General features: G+C 30.5%; 1 protein-coding gene across 1 annotated transcript; it reads left to right on the forward strand.

Annotated features, from left to right (window-relative positions):
* Positions 1-13,537: 13,537 nt before the first annotated feature.
* LOC112712423 (RNA-binding protein 2) lies at positions 13,538-16,990 on the forward strand. Its single transcript, XM_025765313.3, has 6 exons — positions 13,538-13,889; positions 14,963-15,093; positions 15,192-15,477; positions 15,592-15,653; positions 15,766-15,847; positions 16,513-16,990. Exons 1-6 carry the CDS (start codon positions 13,811-13,813, stop codon positions 16,614-16,616), a joined length of 744 nt encoding a protein of 247 aa, XP_025621098.1. The 5' UTR covers positions 13,538-13,810; the 3' UTR covers positions 16,617-16,990.
* Positions 16,991-24,465: the final 7,475 nt, after the last annotated feature.

Consider the following 24,465-nt stretch of genomic DNA (forward strand, 5'->3'; position numbering starts at 1 on the left):
CAAAATTAACTACTATATATTTATATTTATTTACATGTATTATTTTATATATGCTTAATACATTCTAATATATATCTTACGAAAATTACTTATTTAATAACATAACATAATTGATTTGAAATATTATTATTTGAATAATAGCAACCGAAATAGATATTATTTGGGAATAATACAATATTAACACTTAAAAGAAATTTGAAAATTTTAGAAATTTAAATTACTTATAATGTGACTCACTCACCCCACCAAATTAGTGTTAAAAAATATTTTCTTGTCGGAGAGATAAGTAAGTGAACAAATTTTGGCTAAAAGTTGAGAGACAATCGCCTTATGTGCGGCTGTAAAGGGTAGAGGTTATTTATTATACTCATAGTACAATTCAATGCTCACACACTATTATGTCTAACTAGTTACTATTAAGTATTCTAAACCTTTTTCTTTTCGAAATATATTTTTAAAAATATTAATTAAATTCTTTTAAGATTTTTTATATATTAAATATATTGAAAATTTTAAAACCATACTCTTTGGATTAATACTACCCTTAAGTTTTCTATATATTATTGTTTTGGACATGAAAGCTCTTTCCTTGAGCCCTTAATTCAACAGTATTAAAACAAAAGAATAGTGCATGCTTGAACTTTAATAAACATACAACTAATTAATATATGCAGACACGGGTGTGTAGACACAGATTCTAAATTTAGGGGGTTAAGCGTTTGACCAAATTTAACTAGACATACGATTTAAATTCTTTTTCAACATTAGACATTACTTTATAATAATGATTATCATTAATTATTATTATTTAGAGATTATAACAAATTTAAGAATAATTAGCTAATCAGGGAGTGTTCCTAAAATATTTAAAAACGAATACTTTAGTGTCAAAAAAATTTTAATACACAATTTCATCTCTAAAGTATATATCATCAAATGCTTCTACTTGTGACAAATGGACACTTTTTAATTTAGATGTGGTTGGGAGAATGGCGTAGAACGCAGTTATGGAGTGTATAGATACTTTAGGCAGCTGTGGTGTAAGGAACAAAAATTGTATCGTCCGGTTTTGGGAACACAAATCGAAGGTCTGATTGCTTTTGCCAAAATTTAAATTTTTTCTTTCACATTAATTGGGCTGTCCGATTAGTAGGCTTAATTTTTTTTACAAAAAATCGGATTTTTTCATTCATTGTTTCAAAAAAAAAACTGTCTCACATTCATGTCTAACACCCACATTCTCCACAACCACGCACAACACACACATGCTTCTCATATCCAAAAAAATGAGTCGACAAATAGACAAATCAGTTTCTCTAACCAAACATAGAATTTTTTTTTTCAAAAAAATAGAAAGATTTGAACCCACAACCTTTAAGTAATAAGAATAAAAAGTGTCATTTGAATTATAACTCATTAGTCCAAAACATAGAACTATTGAAATAGAGAAAAGAACAAAATGTATGAACAATGCTAATAATAACTATTTGTTTTTGGGGTGTACAGATTAGAACTGTAGTTATTACACTCAACTACTGGATCTGATATGAATATTGATCCTATATATTCATTCTACATACTGACATGTATATGCAGTAAGAGTGACCTTCCATTATTCCGGAATTTACGTAGTAGTAGTAGTAGAAGTGCTGTAGCTACATCCAGAATCCATAATAATAATAATAATGGAGAATATATTCCATCCAAAAACCAACAAGATATATATATAAAGTGCTCGAGAAAATTTCCCCCCTTTACTCTCTATTCATTTACACTTACGTACTTTCTACTTCTATTCATGAAATATATAACACAATTTTATGTAATTTGACACTTGATTTTATCAAGTCTAGAATTTGAAGCGATACATGTTATTAGATCTTTTGTGTTTGATGGAACCACCCATATGTAAATTCTATTGTTTGACTCCAAAATTGGAATCGAAATTAAATTTCTAATTAAAGAATTACCATAATTATAATTGAAGTATTGGAGGAACTCGATTAGATTATGATAAATTCATACAATGAGGATATGATCTCTATATATCTCCACTTAGGCTTGCCATATTCAAGAATCAAAGATACCATAAAATTTTCACTTGATTTTCTCGAACCAAAAATATGATCATTGTGAGTAAATACAAATATAATACAGCTCATCACTGTGCCCCCACACTCCCTCGCTTGAAATGGAGATACCAACCATAACCATATGTTTCTTTTGCTGCTTGCTTACTTGAGGAATCTGGAAAGTAGAAGAGTACAACTTCCTTTTTCTTTTCTCCTTTTTTTTTGGGGTTGTCCTTACTTTTGTTTTATTTTGGGTCTCATTTTTGTTTTTGTTTTCTGTTTAAAGAGGTGAATGGGTACTGCATACTAAAGTTTGGGCTCTTAAGATATAAGGTCATTGTGAGCCTAGTTAACTGCAAAGAAAAATTAGGTTACTAATAAACTTAAAGTGACGGAGTGATGAGTTTAGTGTTTGATTAAATTTTGTATACAGTAATTTATTGACTAATAATAAATAATTAGAAAGTACTCAAATTTAAGATGTATTAATCATTAATTTATTTGAATGAAAAATAAGTAAATTGCTAACTTTTGATTGTGTTAATTTTTTATTGCGAATTTTACTTTTAATTCTTCACCGATCATAAACGTTAAATACATTAGAACTACTAACATAATTCTCAACAATCACAAAACAAATTAATTTAAACAATTTAAAAAATCAACAATATTAATCACTTAACAATTTTGGAAAAGATAAAAATTAACAAACATGAAAAAAATTTAACCACATAAACAATATATTATATATAAATATAATGCATCCTAAAAGTCTAACGGATGGAAACCATTATTTATGGAATATTGTTTCCTAATTATTTTTTTATTAGGCATCTTGTTCCTTCTCTCCCCTTAAGGCTCGAGTCTAAAGCTCATCGAATTGTACGAGACTAAATTATCATAGTGGTCTTTTAAATTCAGTTCGTATATTAATTTAGTTTTTGAAATTTTAATTGCATTATTTTAGTCTTTAAAATTGCGCTCTAAATTACATACTGATCCTTCACTTAAATTTTGACATGAGTCAACAATCGATTTGTTGATGTGACACAATCACTACCACCTAGGATTTAACAGATAGATGATGTGGATAGTATTTTTTTACAATTCTTTAAATTAGTCCATGTCCCCTTTATAAACCCTAAACCTTCTTCTACTTCCTCTCATTCTGGTTCTATCCATCGATGTCTCATTCTTTATCTCTTGTCTACATCAAATCATCAATAGTCGTCCTCCATGATAGGAATTGGGAGCAAAATTGCAGGAAGCTCGAACCAATAATCATCCATAGAGAACTGGACAAAAAGCACAACGCGAAGCAAGCATGGGCGGGTTCCGGAGTGGTGCGGCTATAGTTGTCGCCCTGTGCTTAGGTGGTTAGCGACAGAGACACATCCTAACAAGTCCTTTTTTTATTGTCTCAACTATAATGTGAGTGAAGGTAACTTCTTTGTAATTTAATTTTTTGTGGTTGTCACATTAATTTGTAGAGGGTTGTTTGCGGACAAGTGAAAAAAATGGTGTGGCTTATTCGTTTAGACAAATTGTGTGTAAAAGGAGCTGACTGAAAAAGCTGTTGCAGGAGATGATGATGGTAAAATGAAAATGAATTTTACATGGTGACTAGACAAAATGGAAGCAGACTTTAGAAATATGAACTTCACTATTCAAGTTCTTGATTTTGAGTTTTTGGTAGTTGTTGTTTTGTAGGAATGATGCTGTTAAAGAGTTGAGAACATGACAATGTAACAAAATATATAATGAATGAAAGTGTTTTGGGTCTATTTTATCTGTTGTGGTTGTGGCTCTGTGAACTCCATGGTTTTGTTATTGATGTTATTTTTATATAATATAATATCATGTAAAATGAATAGACAATACAAGTTAATAATTAATAGCAAGGTTGATTCAAACCATCCATAGTATTACTTAATCAAAATCAAAATACCACAAAGCATTCATAGTTTTTACACAATGCAGTCATAAGTATTTGAGAAAAGCAAGTAATATGACATACTTGACTAAACTTAATAACATGAACAAACTAGTTTATAGTGAGCATAATCACAATTTTTTAAACAAAAGATGAACAGTACTAAGTCACAAAACTTATATCCTAGTCTTAAGTTTCACTTCTTTCGTGGGTGCTTAAATCCAGGAGTGGGTACAAACTTTAGAAAATTTGTGAAGCATGAGGTAGTGGCTGAACTTGCTCCTTTCATTGGATCCATTACTGTAGAGGGTGTTAGAGGTAGTGATCTTCTTCTAAGAGATAATTTAGGTATTGTGGCTGGTTTAGCATTTGCTTCAGTTAATTACACAAAGGACATACAAGAAAAAATAACCCAAACTCATAAGCCACTACCAAAGACCTAAACTTTTTATAGAGTTATTAGCGAAGACTTAATAAAAAAAATTTAGTGAAGAATTATTATTAAACTTTTTGAGAGTCTTCTAGTTCAGAAGAACTTGGCTGTGACAGATCAATCTCTGAAGCATAATCAGTTAGAACAGCAGTACTTGTTGTAGAGACATTATTCGTAGCAGTAGTAGTAACTATACCAATAGCAGTAGTAGTAGCAGTAGCAGTGGATGTAGTAGCAGTATCAGTGGATGTAGTAGTAGTAATAGTGGCATCTGAGATAGTAACAGTAGTAGCAGTTGCAGTGGCCTAAGTAGTAGCATTCTTAGGATCTTTAGCAACTTCAATAGCCTTTGTAGTTACAGCAGCATCAGCTGCAGTTTGAGCAGCATCAAAAACCCTCTTCTTTTCACACCCTCTCTTAGTATGACTCTTTTGCAGACAGTACTTGCAAGTGAATTATCTTAGCTATCTTTTCATGGTCGAACTTGGGCTTAGATTTTTTGGTAGAACTGGTGCTTTCATCGACATCCTTCCTCCTCTTTGTTTGAAGGTTTCCTGGCATTTTCTTGATTGGTGGTGCCAATGGCCTGTTATACTGACTTTGTTCCCAGAAAGATTGGCCAGATAGAAAATTAATGTAGTACTTGTATGCTTTTTTGTAAAATTTCATAGTGATCAATTTATGGTAAAAATTCTCTGGGTTCTTGTTCACTCTGGCAAGTACAGCACAAACATGAACACATAAAATTCCTATAAATTATCATTTCAAAACAATTAAAAAATACAAGATTGTATAAGACAATATTAATAAGCAACAAATCATGAAATACTTGATGAACTGGGTTAGAAAATATAACCTGTCAACATCCAAAACTTGCAGGTACACACTATTTTTCCCAAGTCAACCACATAGTTGGCAGGACGCCCATGAACCTCAAACTTCTCATAGCCAATATCTCCACCCTAGATAACTTGCCAATTTATGAACTTCTTCCTTATCTTCTCAAGCCTACTTTTAATTACTGGTGGTAATAACCCCAAATGGCTATTCAATTTGACCTTATTCTTAGCCATAGTCCTTATGACGAAATCCTCACCTCTTCTAAAAGAGTAATTATTGGCTTTCTCCTTACTTCCTTGATTTTTAAATTGAATACCTCACATGCATTATTATAAATAGAGTCTATTTTCGGTTAGTGTTTGAATTGTGACCTCGTTCATGCCTCTTTAGGCCACTTGTCAAGATACGTCCATACATCCTCGTTTAGTCTCTTGATCCTATTCATGTATTCCTTGTGAAGAGAAAATTTTGAATACAGTTATCTTAAAGAATAAGAACTTAGAGATATTAACATTATGCATAATTGAATTTTGCATAACTATAAAATAAGGACAAAGTACAAGTATAATATAACTAATTAATTAAGAGACACTTTGAATTTTGACATACTTTGAACCACACTATCCATACCTTAAACTCTTGAAAGGTAGTTACTCGTGTGCACTCCCATAGTAAAACCCTCAACTCCAAGTCCTTTCATTGTTTCTTAAAATTTTGCCATAAATGTCACACGCAGAAACAGTGACCCACGTTAGGCATCACCTCATTCACTGCAGGTAGTAATCCCTAAAGATAACACAGATCATGTTACAAACAAATATATATCCAATAGCAATAATCATTCACCATAATGGACCTAACTTTACTAATCGTTCACCATAATAGTCCCTAAATTTACACCATGTTCACCATAATAGTCCTTCTAGTTAAGCATCGTGTATCTAAATTAATCCAACACCAAACATTATAGTTTATACTAATCATGTTCTACCAATGATGTCTATATTAAAGTGCAACAAACAACATAACAATTTACACTATATATATAAGATTAGAGAGGTGAAGTTAGCGGACTACCTTTTGCATATCAGAAATGAAGCTCCATCCATGAGTCTTGTAGTCACCAAGATCTTCATGTAACAACTCTAGGAATCACTTCCAGTTGTCTTTGTTCTCCACTTCCACAATTTCCCACGGAATTATGTATATATGGTGATTAGCATCCTGTCCAACAGCCGATAAGATTTGCTCCCCAAATATTGTCTTCAAGAAGGCACCATCAATTCCAATTAATGGATGACACCCACTCAAATAGATGTACATTCTCTCAAAAATTACCTCACCACTAGGCAATGACTTTGTGCATATCTGAACTGTGGATACAGGGTTGGTCTTCAATAGAGTTTTACCATAATTCTTCACCATGCCATATTGCTCCTTCGCATCACCATAAACTACATTCTTAGCATCAGAAAGTGCCTACGATATTGAATTCCTATTAAGTGACAAATCATATTTTGTTTTGAAGAATGTCGTAGCCTCGTAGTTCCTAAAATTGGGATATTTTCTTAACTTTTTCACCAACTTATTAGCCACCCAGTTTCTATTTGGTGTCATGTTTTTATTATCTCTTAAACAGGTGTGATCATTCAGGAATGTTTTAACTTGCCAATTGGTTACTTTTCATTTGGTAGCTTTTATATCATATATAACTGTAAAATTGATTTTAGCAATGATTATTGTATATAGGTACTATGTTCTGCGGAACATTATGTGGCTAATTTTTTTTATATGAAAAAATATTGGTGTTTTTGTTGGAAATGGAAATATTTGATGTAATTATAGATGGGTAGATTTTTTTAAGTAAGAAATCAATACGCAGAGGCCGTGTTGAACACTGGGCAACATTTTGGCCAACACGTGGGGGCGTATTGAACACGTGGCAACATCTTAACCAACACATGGGGGCGTGTTGCAACACGTGAAGGGAGTGTTGAATAATTTTCACAATACTGTAATATACTTCAAATGTCAATATTCAACCAAAACACAATCTCTCCTTCCATATTAAAAATAATTTCTGACATTATGTATGTTACTAGATTTTTGATAAATCTAGATATTTTCTGAGACCGTGATGCTTTGAAAAAGATATTACGTCAACATGCTTTGATAACTCATCGTACTTATTGTACTTTTTGGCAAACTGGCTAATATTGCTGATGATGATTTTTTATATTCCACAGAAAGACAATAAAGAAGATGCGTGATGCTGTAAATGTGAGTGTCTTATAAAAATTTACTATTTAACATTTAATATATTTTTTGTTGTTTGACTTTCACATTATTTTTATATAGGTTGGATCCTATGTTGCTCTGACCACTGTTTTTTGTAGTTGATCCTATTCTATATCGATGTTATAAGTCCTGTGTTTGCAACGTGAAAGTTGAAACTAATGCGGATACATACTTTTGTGATGACCGTAAGAAGGACGTGAATAATATGGTTGATAAATACGACTCTATTTAAATTTATTTGTACAATCTTTTTAAAGATAGTAATGCAGTTATGTAATGGGATAAGTATTGTTTTGGTCCCTAATGTTTGGGGTCGGAATCGAAATCATCCCTCACATAATTTTTTATTTAGAATCGACCTAAACGTTTTATTTCATATTAAAATCGTCCTTTTAACTTTTTACGGACAAAAATACCCTTAACCACCAGCAGCACCTTTACCACCACCATCAACACCTTTACCACCACCAAATACACCAAATCAGATTCAAGAACATCAAATCAGATTAAACAACATCAAATTCACCAACAAAATCAACACACAACAATAATAAATTAAAAAAATAACAAATCAAAATTAGAATTAGAAACAAAGACAGAAGTAGAAGCAGAAAAAGTAGAAGGAGACACAGAAGCCGAAGAAGCAGAAGAAGCAGAAGCAGAAGTAGAAAAGAGAGGGGAAAGAAGGGATGGCGGTGAGCCAGTGACCAAGGGGGGAGGAGTCGCTGCTGTCACATACATCGCCGTTGCCATCATGTCGCACCCAAGGGAGAGGGAGAGAGGGACGTGAGCCAGTGACCTGGGGAGAGGAGTCGCCGCCATCACACAGGTTGCCGTCGAGGTGATGAATGTGTCGCGCCTAGCCGCCGCTCAGACTCGTCCCGCTGCGAGGTGGAGGTCGTCGCGTCGCCGCTGAAGAGAGAGAGAGACACACACGGAGCGAGCCCGCGAAGATGGAGAAGACGCGACGGTGGTGGTGAGTGGTCACCAGTGTTGCCGCCGCTTCCATCTCCCCTCCCCTCCCTCCCCTCTTCCCCTTCCCCTTCCCCTTCCCCTTCCCCTTCCCACCCCCCTTTGCGTACCTTTTCCTCTCCCCAACGCATTCTATTCTTTTATTTTTTTGAAAATTTTATAATTTTTTATTAAAATAGGAATAATTTAGTAATAAAATTAAAAAGAATGATTTTAATATGAAATAAAATGTTTGGGACGATTCTAAATAGAAAATTATGTTAGAGACGATTTCAATTCCGACTCTAAATATTAGGGATCAAAACAATACTTATCTCTTATGTAATTAAACATACCTCTTTTTAGTTTATTTGGAAATATCTAAATTAATATCAACCATTAGTAAACAACAAAAGAATAATTTATTAAGTTGTAAAATTAGCTATTTCAACATATCACTGCAATAATTTAGACATTCATGGCATAATTATTTAACAAAAATTCCTAAAATTAGAGATAAGAAAAAAATAATTATAGAATACTTAAGAGTCAAAATGGTTAATTTTCTCTTGAAATGACCTTAGCTAAGTATACATCTTGAATAAAATAGATTATTGTGAGGGATATGTGATAATGGTGATGACTTCGATAAAGATGCTTTATTCTCTTGTGATATTGAAAAATTTAACATATGCCAATTATGATTTTTCCTTTTTTCCTCTTGCATTTGGAAATAAAAAAGAGACAGTATCATTTTAAAATTGCTTATCAAAGAGGTACGTTAGTCTTAGCGCAAAAGTGGTAAGAAAGGGATATATGCTTAGTTTCAGTTTTCAATACAATAAGGGTACGGTAAAATATATTTTTTGTCTTCGAAATTTAACAAAAATTTTAAAAATATTTCTAAGTTTTATTTGGTTTTAATTTTGTCCCAAAAGTTTTCGATTTGCATCAAATATATCCCTAACGATTAATTTTTCAAAAAATTTAAGATCAATTCAACAACAATAATATAAGAACAACCCTCAACACAAGCAAATCAAACATATTTTTCATGCATTATTGTTAGATTGGTCTTAAAAATTTTTGAAAATGCAGCCATCGATGGTATATTTGATACAAATCGAAAATTTTTGGGACAAAATTGAAACAAAATAAAATTTAAGAATATTTTTAAAACTTTTATCAACTTCGAGGATAAAAAATATACTTTACCCGTACAGTAAAAGAAACATTCGAAGAAAAAATATTGCTTAATTGAGATGGTCAATATAAACGGTTGTGAGCAATTAACTTATTTCGTTGTTGTTATGAAATTGTTTTTTTTATTATCTACTTATTATTCAAATTAATTTGGATACTTATTTTTTTGTTGTTAAATTATAGATTAGTTCTTCATATTTTTTGGTCCAATTTGTTCTTTTTGGTATTAAGTGATTTTTTTATTGAAAATTTAAAACAATCAAACAGAAAAAGAAAACAAAGTCCTAAAGGATTCAAAATGTGCGATGCTGCAAATGCAATTTCAAAGTCGTCTTTGCCATAATTTTCGCTACTATGTTTGCATATCGCAAGATTAAGCAAAAATTAACGTGCCACTTCCAAGTCATGATATCTCTAACTTTAAACACTAAAAGATCTACACACCCATCATTATCTTGAGAATTGTTAACAGGAATGAAAACCTCCTGACAATCCGTTTCGCAAATCACATCTCTTTGCCCCAAGTCCGAGACTAAAAGAAATCATCTCCAAATATATAGCAAACAACTCTCATTAAAAAATATTGTAGCCCGCTATTGTTCCCAAAAATGCCTTGTTGCTAATTTTTGTTTCTGTCTCTGTTAACACGGGCAAAACCAATTCGATCCCTAAAACCATAATAACTAGCATTACAATTGATTTTAAAAGCACCCATCATAGAAAGAATAGAAATTCGTTGCAATTAAAAAACATTCCAAAGCTCCTTCTCGAATACTAAAACCATATGACCCACTTTAAAAGGAGGCCAAAGCTCATGATGGTTAAAAATCTCATTATTTATACCTCTCCAAATTCACCACAGACTAAAAAAAGAATCTAAAAATGTGTTGTTTGCTATGGGACAAGAACTAGTTTTCCAGATCCAGATGATGATTGAAAATTTCTAGAGTCTGCGAAACAAACTGAGCTTTCGGACAATTTCGAATACAGTAGAAAACTGTTTCCTGGCAAGTCAAGCAATTAGGGCAACTATCTATAGGTGAAAGGCCTCTCCTAAGACAAAAAACAACAGTGAGCAATGTCTCTCGTAGACAAAGCCAAGCCAAGAATTTGATCTTTTTCGAAACAAACTGACGCCAAAGTCAAAGCCAATTCCCTCTCTCCTTCTATCCAAACATATTCTTACAGAGCCATAAGTAGCTATTATGGACATCATAAACCTTAGACGTCCCACTAGACCAAGCTTAGCCTACTATTGAACCCGCTTGCACATTTGAGTTGTAGGAGAGAATGCTTTCATGCAAAATCTGGTGAAAATAGAATAGACCTTCTCAAAGTGCCACTCTCCAATCGATCATAGATCTAAAATCTAGAGATCCGAATTAAAAATGTAAACATAATCCATCTTATTACATAGTTGCCCTTCTTTCCTTCATTTAGAGAACCAAAATTTTTAGTCCAAATCTCTAATGTACCACTTAAAATCATCCTTTAAAATATTCTAAATTTTACACAGATTTCTCCAAACATAAAATTTGTCATCCGTAAAGTAGCAGAAAACATCACAAAAAATAGTATTTAGTTGACAACAGATAAACTCAAAACTTGACATATCGTGTTTAAACATTTAAATTAGGTTAAATAATAATTTTTATAATTTTATTTAAACTAAAGAATGACAAGTCATGTGTTAACTGAAATTTTTATATAAAAAAACATATATAAATTGGATTTGGTGATTTTTTATCCTACTGCTATAATCATTTTTGTTGTATTTGATAAGAAGGCTACATTATTTTTGTGTTTTTCTATTTTTGTGGATTTATTTTTTTCATACAAATATAAAAGGCGGGATGATTGAACAGCCTCCGAATATTACATAATTATTAAATAAAAAAATTATATTTAAAGTGAAGTTTAATAGTAGAGATAATAATGAATGAGGGTTATTATACATATCAATTTTTTTGGTATATAAATTCATATAAGTTGGTCCAAATTTAATAAAAACGACCTTCAGTTTAGATTGTGTGTAAACACGTGCTTTCCTAATCTCTTGAATAATATAAACGGTTCTTTTTTCTCAATCAAAATTGCAATGCTCAAAATTCAAATAAGGATCAAAATCTTTGAAAATCGTTGCGAAAAGTTGAAGGAAGTTGCGAAGCTGAATTCAGAAAGAATTATGAGAAAATGAAATAAGAAGATGAAGAAAAAGAAGCAGCAGAAGATGAGGAGGAGGAAGAGTTTTGAATTATCCATAACTTATTAGCATACATACACCAAAAATTCTTAAATAATACACTCAAACATCTTCGTGTTACACCTAAATTTGTTGCAAATACAAAAAAAGGTTTCTTGTAATGCTGCATTTTTTTCTTCTTCTTTTTTTCCTTATTTTTTTCTTTCTTTTAGTTGAATGAATATAAGTTCATCATCTTTCAAGTAATTTTGCAGCATTATGTGTTTTTTCTTCTTATTTGTTTGATTTTTTTTGTTTTTATTATTGTTAAGAAAGTAAAACAAAAAAAACTTGAGAAGGTAAAACAAAAAAGAAAAGATGAATAAGAAAAAAAATAGAAGAAAATGGTGATGATGATGAAAAAAAAAAAGAAGAAGCAGCAGCAGAAGATAAAGGAGGAGGAAGATAAAAAGTTTTGAATTATGCAGAACTTATGAGCATACACATACACCGAAAATTCTTAGACAATACACTCAAATATCTTCGTGTTATACACAAATTTGCTGCAAATACAGAAAAATATTTTCTCTACTATTGCATATTTTTTTCTTCTTCTTTTTTTTTCTTATTTCTTTGTTTTGTTTAGTTGAATGAATTTAAGTTCATCATCTTCCAAGTAATTTTGTATCATTATGTATTTCTTCTTTTTCTTTGTTTGATATTTTTTGTTTTTATTCTTGTTAAGAGAATAAAACAAGAAGAAACTTGAGAAAATAAAACAAAAAAAAAGATGAATAAGAAAAAAAAAGATGATGATGATGAAAAAGAAAAAGAAGAAACAGCAGAAGATGAGGAGGAGGCAGAACAAGAAATTTGAATTATGCATAACTTATCAGTACAGATACACCGAAAATTCTTAAACAATATACTCAAATATCATCATGTTACACCGAAATTTGCTGTAAATATAGAAAAAAATTTTCTTTAATGTAGAACTTTTACATTACATTCAATTCAAACCATCAACGATGAACAATAATTTTCACAAACAAAAACATTATTCACCTACAGAATCATAAACTACTAACGAAAACATTAACTAGAATCGAACCACACTTTAGCCACTTGATTAAATTCAAAACAATAATCAATTTCGTTCTACTTCAATTGACAATCTAAACTTGAATTACTCATTATCTTTAACAACGAGATAATTGTTCAAAACTGATTTTAGAGCTTGATTTAAAAAATGTACAGAACGAACGAAGAGAAAACGCAGAGAACGTAGATCGAAAATGTTGAGAAAATTCGAAAATGAAAACGAAATTCTTTCGAAAAAGACAGTTATATATCTGCGCGTTAATTAAAAAGTTAATTAGATTAAGAGGCGTGTAAGGTGAATTAGGATAAAATAACTTGTATAGGCTTATATAAAAAAATGACTTATATATAAGAAATAATTGATAATAAATATTTATTTTACTTCGGAAAAGTATAAAATGATAATTACTTACTAGTCTCAAATTAAACTTTCATTTTGATAACGATTTTAAATTTTTTTTAAGATAGTAATTACTTTGTGTATTTTTTTAAATATTTAAAAATATAAATACAAAATCTATGCACTAGTTTGTTTAAATTTACAAGAGAGTATGGAATTAACAGTTTTTCTCTCAATTTCCCAACGGTGGCCTTGTTTAATTGTTTTCTTTTTTTCTATTATTATTTTTTCCATCTTTCAGAGACTACCAAATGGGATCAGGACCGGTCGATAATTAGGGTTTGAAAATTTGATTTCATTGCGAATTAGGGTTTGTGATTGACACCTCGTTCTTTGTCTTCGCTCCATCCAACCCCTGAAATCCATCCACTTTTGCTATTTGTCTCGATCTCTCGCCATGGCGGATGGCTTCTGGAATCGGCAGCAGGCGCTTCCTCCTTCTTCCGCTATGTTCAAACGACCTCGTACTGATTTCGGTTCGTTCTTATCCCTCCTCCCCCGCCCAAATCCCCAATTTTCTTCAATGATGTTTACTTTTCCCGTTAAATGTCACGCATCGTCGCTGAAAAATTCGTTTTCAATTGTTCAGATGGCAAAAGTTGAAATTTTTTATTTGGAAATTTCTTTTATTGTTCTTGGATTACTAAGTAGTACAATTAGATTGATCTGTGATAGCGATTTTGTGTTCTAAGGAGCTGAAATTTTGTTGAGGTTGTGGTTATCTGAATTGTGTAACTTAGGGCACGGGGGATGTGTTGTGAATTGTGAAAAGAGTAAGTGTTTCTGTGAGCTTTACACGGAGGATAGTTTTTATTTGCAAATTGAGAAGGGGTTTCATGATGATATCTCCTTTTAAGCAATAATTCTTGGATTTTTGGTAATGCCTTAATGGTAATCAAATTGGTGGGCGACTTTGTTGGTAAGTGATGTATCAATAGATTATAGCGCCTGCATATCTATATCCTGCCTAGTATGTTTTCCTTCGAATTTGAGTTACTATTGTTTTAGAAAGTTTAATAGGTGAATATAATCATACTAATCATTTCTCGCTTTTGTGCATGGTGAATTGGTAAAATATTAGTTTTTGGGCTTTCAATATTAGGATTTGATGTAAGAACACAAAGGATCCTGTGGAGTTTTGAGTGTCAATTCTGAAAACAGATGAGCTATTCTAAAATGAACAAGTTGGACAGACTAAGAATATAGAGTTGCTGCCTGTTGTATAGTTGGTTGTTCCAGTAGTAATTTTGAAATTCCGGAAGGTGGAAGGTGCATCTTGTAGCATGGACGTCTTATTTTTTAAGAGTATTTTGCATTGTAATTGTGGGGCGCATGTGCCATTTAGTTTGTGAGTCATGTAGCATCCAGCATAATTTTTAGTTAGACGTGGTATTTCAGTGTTGTCGGTGATTATCATAGTAGAAAAAGCTATGGTGTATGATATTGTAAATAGATGGAAGTGGTTTTTGTTAGAGACAGAGTGTGTGCTTCAGCTTTAGTTCTTTTTGCTAGTGAATAAATTGTAAGAATAGATTTTGTTTTGATGCAGAAATGTCAGCTTCTGGTCTGACTTCGGGTAATGAGATGCATAATTATATCACTCGAGATGATGACCGCCGAATGATAAAGGACACAAAAACGCTTGGGTCTGCTTATGACCGCTACCTTCAGAGTGGAGGGGTAACATCTGAACCCCTTTTATTTACATGATGCTTTTGTGCCTGCATGCACCTCTGCTGCTAGTTGTTGAAAATATGTCATGTTTTACTTTGAAGCAGCTTACATCTTTTAATTCTGGTGGAGAAGCTAGTACAATTGGCAATGTTGGATTAGGAAGGAGTGTTGGTGGGTTGCCAGGTCCTTCGCTAGCTGATTCTGCTGTCATGGGGCGTCCTGGGGGTGGTCCCCCTGATATTGGACGAAATGGACGGAATGTCAGTTATGGTGGTCAGTTAGATGCAGTTTCCAGGCCAGGACCTGAGACAGTGCCGCTACCACCAGATGCTTCAAGTACTTTATATGTTGAAGGTCTTCCGTCTGACAGCACGAGAAGGGAAGTGGCTCGTATCCTTTTGTTGTTGATTCTGATTTACCAGATATGTTTATATTTTATTTTCTCATACCTTCATCTCTCTCTCTCTCTTGCAAGTTATTCAAATTCCTTAATGTCATCTTTAGATATTTTCCGCCCTTTTGTTGGATATAGAGAAGTGAGACTTGTGAGCAAAGAATCCAAACGTGTAAGTGTACTCTGTAACTTGTCTTGCTTTTCCTGGCTTGGTTTGTCACTATTCTGGTAGCATTTTGAAAGTTCAATTATGTTCTTCATGATGAAACTCCTGGTCATTGCAGCGTGGTGGAGATCCTTTAATCCTTTGTTTTGTGGATTTTGCAAACCCAGCTTGTGCAGCTACTGCTTTGAGTGCCCTGCAAGGTATCATTTTGTTTCCTGCTGTTATAGGAGATTAATTTTCATGTTCTAATTATATAGTATTCGATTATTCGGCCTTCTATGTTAATATTAAGTAGTAATAAGTTTTAAATACCCTATAATTTTGAATCAAAAAATTAATTTAGTTATACTGAAATTCGATAAACAACTGCAGAAATATGATATGCTTATTTGACTAAGGAAATTTCTCGATGATCTATTGAACTATAAGGATATCATCTTAAAAGTTGTAAATTATTGTTACAGTGGATATCATTACTTCATATTTTAAGGTTCATTCAAACTATACTGTACAATAAATAAGTTCCAACTTCCATGATTTCTTAGAATGAGCAGACCAAGCTACCATCCTGCTCACTAATGAATACACCATCGTGATTGAAATGTAATCCTGTTCTCTAATGCTATGGCTTTAACTTGGCACCGCGAATTCCCAATCATCAAATATCGTGAAACTTTTTTTAATTAGTCCAAACCCCAAAATTCTATTCATTTTAGTGTAGTAGGTCATGTGCGTGGTCAGTAGCAGGTACTGGTACTTGCCATATTCGTTAGTACTTTAGTCATTCAAAGCTCGTAGATTTGGATATAATTGGGCAATGCTTTCTTCACCAAAATTATGCTGACCCTGTGGTTGGATGGCACAGGTTATAAAGTGGATGAGCTTAATCCTGAGTCCAGTCACTTGCGGCTCCAGTTTTCACGGTTCCCCGGCCCTAGATCTGGAGTTGGACCTCGCGGCAAGAGGTGAGCTGGTTCACCTAAGGCATTTAGTTTTTTATGCTCATCATATTGTCCATGTCCTTTGTACATCATCTTCGCGCGGGTGCGAGAGTGTTCGTTAAATGCTTGATGCGTGCGAGTTTGGTTTAGTGTCACCCTTGTGGCTACAATCGCGACTAGAGTCCTTGACATGCGCATAGTATTATACTATTATTAGAAAGGCCGAGTAATGAAACTCCCAATTACATTTGAGCAAATCTAACAAACAGATTTTGGGGTGGTCGTAGCCAAATACCGGTGTTGTATAAATATTGTTAAGTTTAATCTGAAACAGGATTTCTTGTTAATCGTAGCATTTGCTTTGAGATGTCCAAATAAAAAAGTTTGTTTCTGATTGGCAAATAATGTGTCTATATCCTTGGTATGAATTCTTTGGGAGTGTTCGGTTCTTGTTTTTGTTTGAGTAAATAACTATTTTTGACCATAGAAGATTTAAATAAATTCAGTAACCATCAAAATTTACCTCTGATTGACAAAACTAATAAAATGTTAACTATTAAAAAATTCCGCAAATATCCTTTTTCCTTTCTTGTTTTCTTCTCATTACCTCTTTCTCTACAGAAATTCTCCCAACAATAACCTTTCTTCACATTCTCCTTACTCTTGCTCCCCCATCTTTAAACCCAAGCTCTACCATCTCTACTGTCTGCTACTTTCTCTTCTCCATAACCAATTGTCCTACCACTACCGTACCAAAGCCACCTCCACAACCATCAAGAACCCGCTAAAATTTCAAACCTTGAAAATCAATGAGCACATCACCATGGTAGCTTCCTCGGTGGTATCTTAAGTACCCATCCATAACCAGCCTCATGCGCTGTAGAGGGTTTTGATGAGAGAATCGATTGGTATGTCCTAGAGTCGGAGGGTCTTGTCATCGGAGGCGGAGACCAAGAAGGGAGAGTCTGAGAAGGACAGATATGACCTGCTCAGGGCCCTCCTACTCTATCAGATTGCAGTGTCGAGATTGTGATGTCGGATTTATTTTCTATTTGGATTCGATTTTAAAGTGTTTTTAACAGCACTGATGGTGATAAGAGCAAGAAAATTTTATAGAAAGATGAAGGAGAAGGGTATTTATAGAATTTTTTAAATAGAATTAATATTTTGTTAGTTTTATTAATCGGATATATTTTTGGTTATCAAATTTATTTAAATTTATTATGACTAATTTTGTTAGTACCTAAATCTTTTATGGTTAGAGATGATTATTTATTCTTTTTGTTTCTATTTTTAATGTTTTTCTATTTTAGTATTTTATTTTATGACCAAACACTAGAAAATAATGAAAATGTTTGTTTTTTGTTTTATTTATTTATTTTTATAAAATCTTAAAAAAATAAAACTATTGAAAATAAAAAATACAAAATTTTTTTGGTCATGAAAATCAGCCTTATCATTTACCTTTCTTTTTTTGTTTTTTCTTTTGTTTTTTTTTTTTTTTTGGACTGGCATTTACCTTTCTAAAATTGACTCCATTTTTGTCGTTCACTCTCGGGATACCTGACATCAACTATATTTGTGACCTTCTCTTTGGTCTTCAATCCGTTTTTACAAATATTATTTTATGATATTTTATAATTTTTTCTTTTTTGGGCCTTAAATCAATCTTATATCTCAAACAATTAAACTAAATTTGGTAGACTATTGGGCTTATGTACCGACCAAAATAATAGAATACCGTTGGGCTTATGGGCTTGTGCAGATAATGGGAAAATGACATAATAGAACGCTCCACTATAAATACCAAAAATAAAGGACGCTCGTCTATTTTTTTCCTCTAGGTATGTGAGTGTTGTGTAATGGGTTTCCCTTTCCCGTTTCCCAATGGGTTGGTTTTATTTTTTTGGTTTCTCCGATTTAGTTGGTTTGTGTGTCCTAACTCCTAATATAGTTTCTAAAAGTTAATAATTTCAGATAATTTTTTTTTCAATTTTAATATATTTGGACATAAATATTATATTTTAATATTTTAACAAGAAAATAATATAGAAACATTTTTGGTTTTTGGTTTCCTTGTTTTAATGAGGATACTGATATCCTTTCTATTTCATGCAATTTATTTTAACTACAATTTACATAGTCTTTTTTTTCCGGCAATTACAATTTCCATCATCTTAAAAAAATGTTATATTTTTTAAAAAAAATATTTAATACAGGAAGTATTTAGAGAAAGATATTTATTTGAAAACACTTTATAACAATTTAACTTAAAGAAAGCTTAAAAACTATGGCTTAGGCAATAGATTATCATTTCGGATGATGAAAATTCAGTTCCATCTCTTTCAAAAATCGACTTCACATTGGTTTATATATAAATTTCTTTGACAGTTTGTGTAGTCGGCAGGTGGTCCATTCTGCTTCTTTTACGTACAAAGATTACACAAGTGAAAGAAAATTGGCTATGGTAAAAGACTAATAAAGTTAAAGCAATTATTGTTCATGTCAGAATAAATAAATAAATAAATAATTGTTATTGATGAGTATTTTGTTTTGTTGTGATTATAATATTTTCATTGCAAGGAAAAACAACTTCTTCCATTTTGATGATTGATTATATATCAATAAAACGTCCCACACATTAAATATCACACATCCTATAAAAAGTTCATTTATTTTTTCGATTTTTTCCTATAAAAGTTTATATGAAAGTTACATGGTATCCTATAATTGGACTACTCATAAACTTGCTGCATTACTTTCCTTGATTGTTAGAAAATTGGAAGATGAAATTTTAATGGATTTGGATCTTTTAAAGTTTGAATTTTACTTTAGAGAGTAAAGTGTGATCTCTCACCATTGATTTCATAGGTGGGACCAAGAATAAATATGAAAGAAAAATTATTCAATGGTAGAAGATCACACTTTACTTTTTAAAGTGAAATTCAAACTTTAGAGAATCCAAATCCAATTTTAATTCACTGAACTGTAGTGTTATTTATTATCCATCTGAGTGGTTTTACTTACTAAAATAGAAAAAGAAAAATTAATACACATCAGCATGATATCAAAAGACTAATAGATTGAACCAATGGATAGCTTCAAGTGCTATTTTTATTAATTAGAACTATAAATGCTGGTTTTATATAATTTATCTCTGTCAGCCCTTTTTCCCTTGGCATGATTGTAACTTGTCAGAATTTAATAATTTTCTTTATTTTTTTTCTTATTTTGTAAAATCTCCCAAAGCTAAGCAATAAACAAAATAGCCAATAAAATCATCATCCCTGCTTGCCTAACCTTAGCCATAACTCACTTTGTGTTTTCTTCTTATTTGTTGTATTGATTACAGTGGGGTCTCTTTTATTCAGGGTTGTATTTTTTTTTTAATTTATATTTTAATTTTCTCCAATGTATTGGGGATTCTTTTGCCAACATCTATGTCCAACATACTAGGACATTGTAAGAAGTGTGCAGTTAAATTTCATGGTTATATCTGTGACTATGATTAAAGACACATATGTATTGGGAATTTTTTGGGATTCCTTGGACTGTAGTTCAATTCCAATGCCATGAAATTAGGTACGTATGTTTTATTTTAGTTACATAATTATATAATTATAATACATAGCTTAATTTGATTCTGTGGTGATGTGAAGTGATGAGTGAGTGATGTGCAACTTTTAATTGTGCTACAAGAATTATTTATTTATAGCAAAAGAACAAAAGGAAAAGCTTGTGTAAGCACCTTTAATAATAGGGGATCATTACTTAAGGAAACAATGGTTCTTTATTTTCTTTAATTTTTTTTCACCCAAAAGGTGAATGATATTTCATATTTGGTGCTGTTGATTGCATGCACATGAATATGATTGCACTTCAAAGCTCTGGGGCCAAGCAATGAGAGGGAAAAAATGGAAAAAGGTAAGATCTGGATAAAATCACACTTGTCCCCATGTGCTAAACCTTGCATTTTTTCAAACTTTGGAAATCTTTTTCTCTTTATTTGCATGGCATCTGCAAAAGCATATACTCCTTATATTATCATTGTCTTCCCTTAATTAATTAATTAATAATTATCATCAACACTTGAGTTGCGTGCAACAATATCATTTCATTAAATATCACTACTTGATCTATTTTATATATATATATATATATATATATATATATATATATATATATATATATATATATATATATATATATATATATATAGTCATTTTATAGGTTATTTTGATCCTTCAATTAAAGAAAGAAAGAAAGAAAGAAAAATCCTTACCAACTAGGGACATGATTTATAGGAACTAGGGAGCATTATTAGGTTTTTAATTAGAGATGAGTCTTGATTATATAGGTGTGTATTATAAAATTGAGTAATTATTAGTGTGATTAAGGAGGAATATGACGGTGTCAGCAATAATTAAGCAAATTTACGAGTCTTTAAGAAGATGTTTTCGGATTCTTTGGGGGGAGGTGGCTAGCTATATAGGAAGAGAGGTAACTAAGGCAAATAAGGTTGCGATTGGTTTTGAAAATAAGACATATAAGACATGAGAATAAGATACAAATAGCAAAAATAAAAAAATTAGTATTTTTGTATTTTATTTGGTGATAACTTAAAATAAATTATGAAAATTTAATTTATTTTTATTTTTTTCATTCAAAAAATTTAGAAAAAAATATAATAATAAAAAATATAATTATAAACAATTAATAAAAATAATAAAATAACAAATAAAAAATAAATTGTTTATTCATTAATGTTTCAGGATTTTTGTCAGGATAGATATTAAAATATACTAATTTAATATTTTTGACAAATATAATTTTATATTTTTATATTTCTGTCTCAGTGTTTTATTTTTATAAATAAACGGAGGTTAAAAGACAGAGATGAAATCAAGAAAGTGAGATACCTTACAAAGTTACAATTTTACATATTCATATAGTGAAAGTAGAGTCCACCATCAAAGCACACAACCAAATCCTTTATTACAGATATACTTTATTAAATTGTTAAATATATTTTTTTATTTTTTTTAAATAATTTAGTATATTTAAATAAATTACTTAACCTAATATATGTAAATATTTTTATATAAAGATATTTTCGTATAAATAATAATCAAATAAATAAATAATCAAGCACTGGAATCATATGAAACTCGGAAACCTTTAGAAAAAGCCAAATACAAAACATCAGATCGAAACTGAATCTGAAACTCGAGGACCTTTGAAGGGAGGCCACTGGCCACTTTGACTTTGGCTGCTTGCATTTTTGTTTGGAGACCATTTGCATAAAGATATTAAAAATATCTTTTTTTTTAACATTTACATATGTTATGATATTATTAAACATTTTTATTAAATCAGTTAATAATTTATTTTTTAATAAATCAAAATAAAATCGGTTTGTTATAACAATAATAATAAATCTAATTGTCCGTATTATAATTATTAGACTCAATTTAATCCGATTGATTTATACCATTTAAACTGAATTATGTTTAAATTTTTTGATAAAAAAATAAATATATTCTTGATTTTTATTTAAAAAAATGATCACAATGGGTTATGTAAATTGATCGGTTCGACCGAATCTGATAACAATTAAGTTTATTGTTATTGTTATAAAAAAAATGATTTTATTTTAATTTATTAAAAAATTAAAAAATAATTCATTTATTAATACATCCAATAACAATACGACACATAAGTATCTTTATAAAAAAATGTTTTACGCATTTTAATGGGAGTATCCTCAATTTTTTTTCTTTTTATATATTTGATATGTGGTGTGGATGCATTAACAATGCCATTTCACTTCTATTTTAAGGCACTCTTCAATTGGATTATCAAGCATTTTATATTATAGGTTACATATTTAAACTATAACTTGTATGATACACTTATTTTAGGTTATGTAAAGTATATTTTGTTTGTCTTTAATATTTTTTTTAAATATTCTTAACATTTAATTTTATTTTTAATGGTTTCAATTCATTCAATTTTATTTCTAACGTTTTTTATTTGTATCAAAATTATTTTTTAAAATTTTTAATTTTATTCTTAATATTTTACATAGAGTTAATTTTGACATAAATAAAAAATATTAAAAATAAAATTGATATAACTAAATGTTAAAAATAATTTAAAAAAAATCCTAAGTATTAAGAATAAATTCAAACTAACTTTTAACTCTATTATTAAAGTGAATTGAGTGTCCATTAACATGTCATTCTTTAATTTATAAAATCTTAAATATCTCAATTAAATTAAAGTAATATTAAAAAGATAATAACTAAAATTATTTTATTTTATTTAAAATTTATAATTTTATGTATGTAACATTTATAATGATATATTAATTATATCTAATATTACTTATATTTATTATAGCATTAATTAATGAATATAAACAAAAATAAAAATAAAAAGTAAATCATGACTACCTATAAATCTAAAATTTTAGCCCCAAACATTTTTGTTAAATTAACGCACTTAGTCTATTAATTTAGAGAGGTAAATTTGTAACTACTTTTAGCTCCCATCAATTCTGATAGCTACTTAACCTTATGAAATTATAGCCGTCCGATCCACCTTGTGGCAGTGATGGAGTAGGTGTAAAATCTGCAGTGCCACATGGAATTATTTCTGTGTCGGTATAAGAATAAACTAGAGACTTTAATTATCATCCTTTTCAATTATTTATGCCCCATTTTTCAAACATGAATAGAGCTAAGTCAGCTAACCAAGCATAAAACAAAAATGAGAATGCATCTTCATTTTCTCTTGTATTATTTTTTCTCCGATTCCCCGAGTATAATTATTATTTAATTAGTGCCCTGTAGCCATCAAAAGAATATGTTTTTCATTTTTCACCTTGCTACCTTGGCATCTTTTCTTCAATTGTCTTGCTTTCACATTGCCCATGTATTAAAATAATTAAATCAATACTCCTGTTTAGATATAATTAGTTATTTGAATTTTTTTAATTAGATGCCTGTTATCAATTAAAGCAAACAAAAATTATTCATAATGATGTTGATGATGATAAAAAGGGAGAAGTTATTTATTAATAGTTGATGATAAATTCATAGGGGATTAATTAATTGAAGACAACAGCATTCACTTAGAATTGTTTATAGGACTTGAGTCCAAATTTTAACTAGAATAGTATTTGTTACTCTTATAATAAATTGCATTATATTTATAGGATTTAGCTATTTTATGTTTTAAGAATATATTTATATGCATCAAAAATATAAAATAATTATACTTTTCATAATAATTTTTAGTAAAATATTTTTTATAATATTTTTAAATTGCATCCTTATTACATCGTACATTAGTAAGATACATATTTATACCTCATTTTACTTTATAGTTTATGGTAATAATTTTCGATATACATACATCTTGAATAAGCTAAGTACGTATGTAGTACATGAGTTTAAAAATAATATAGTATGTAAGTTTCTCCAAGGAATATAATGTAATCTTGATTGCAACTTGCCACAGATCGGAAATGATAGGGATTCAACTAAAAATAATTAGTTGTCGTAATTAATTGTGTAAGCACTTATTTAATTTCAGTAACCTTATGAATATCTCAAAATTGTACTAATGCATAAACGACTTTGTACGAATATCTCAAATTTGACCTTATAAATTAAAATAATGTGTACTACATTTAGAGCTTAGCTGTAAAACAGCCAATTCAAAGTTTTAAAGCGGTTTTGCGTGGCTTCTAGTGCTATATATATGTGCACACCTCGCAGACACCTTGATTGATGTTTCCCCAAAATTCACATGTTAACTACCCTACCAACTATTAAATAATCAAATTTTCTAGTATAGTCTTTTAATAGTTA

This window comes from Arachis hypogaea, chromosome 9 (genome assembly GCF_003086295.3).
Source record: "Arachis hypogaea cultivar Tifrunner chromosome 9, arahy.Tifrunner.gnm2.J5K5, whole genome shotgun sequence".
NCBI lineage: Eukaryota > Viridiplantae > Streptophyta > Magnoliopsida > Fabales > Fabaceae > Arachis > Arachis hypogaea.

Coding starts and splice junctions, on each gene's coding strand:
- LOC112712423 (XM_025765313.3), top strand. CDS start 13,811: ATGGCGGATGGCTTCTGGAATCGGCAGCAGGCGCTTCCTCCTTCTTCC. Junction 15,094..15,191: donor GCTACCTTCAGAGTGGAGGG/GTAACATCTGAA, acceptor ACTTTGAAGCAG/CTTACATCTTTTAATTCTGG. Junction 15,654..15,765: donor TGAGCAAAGAATCCAAACGT/GTAAGTGTACTC, acceptor TGGTCATTGCAG/CGTGGTGGAGATCCTTTAAT.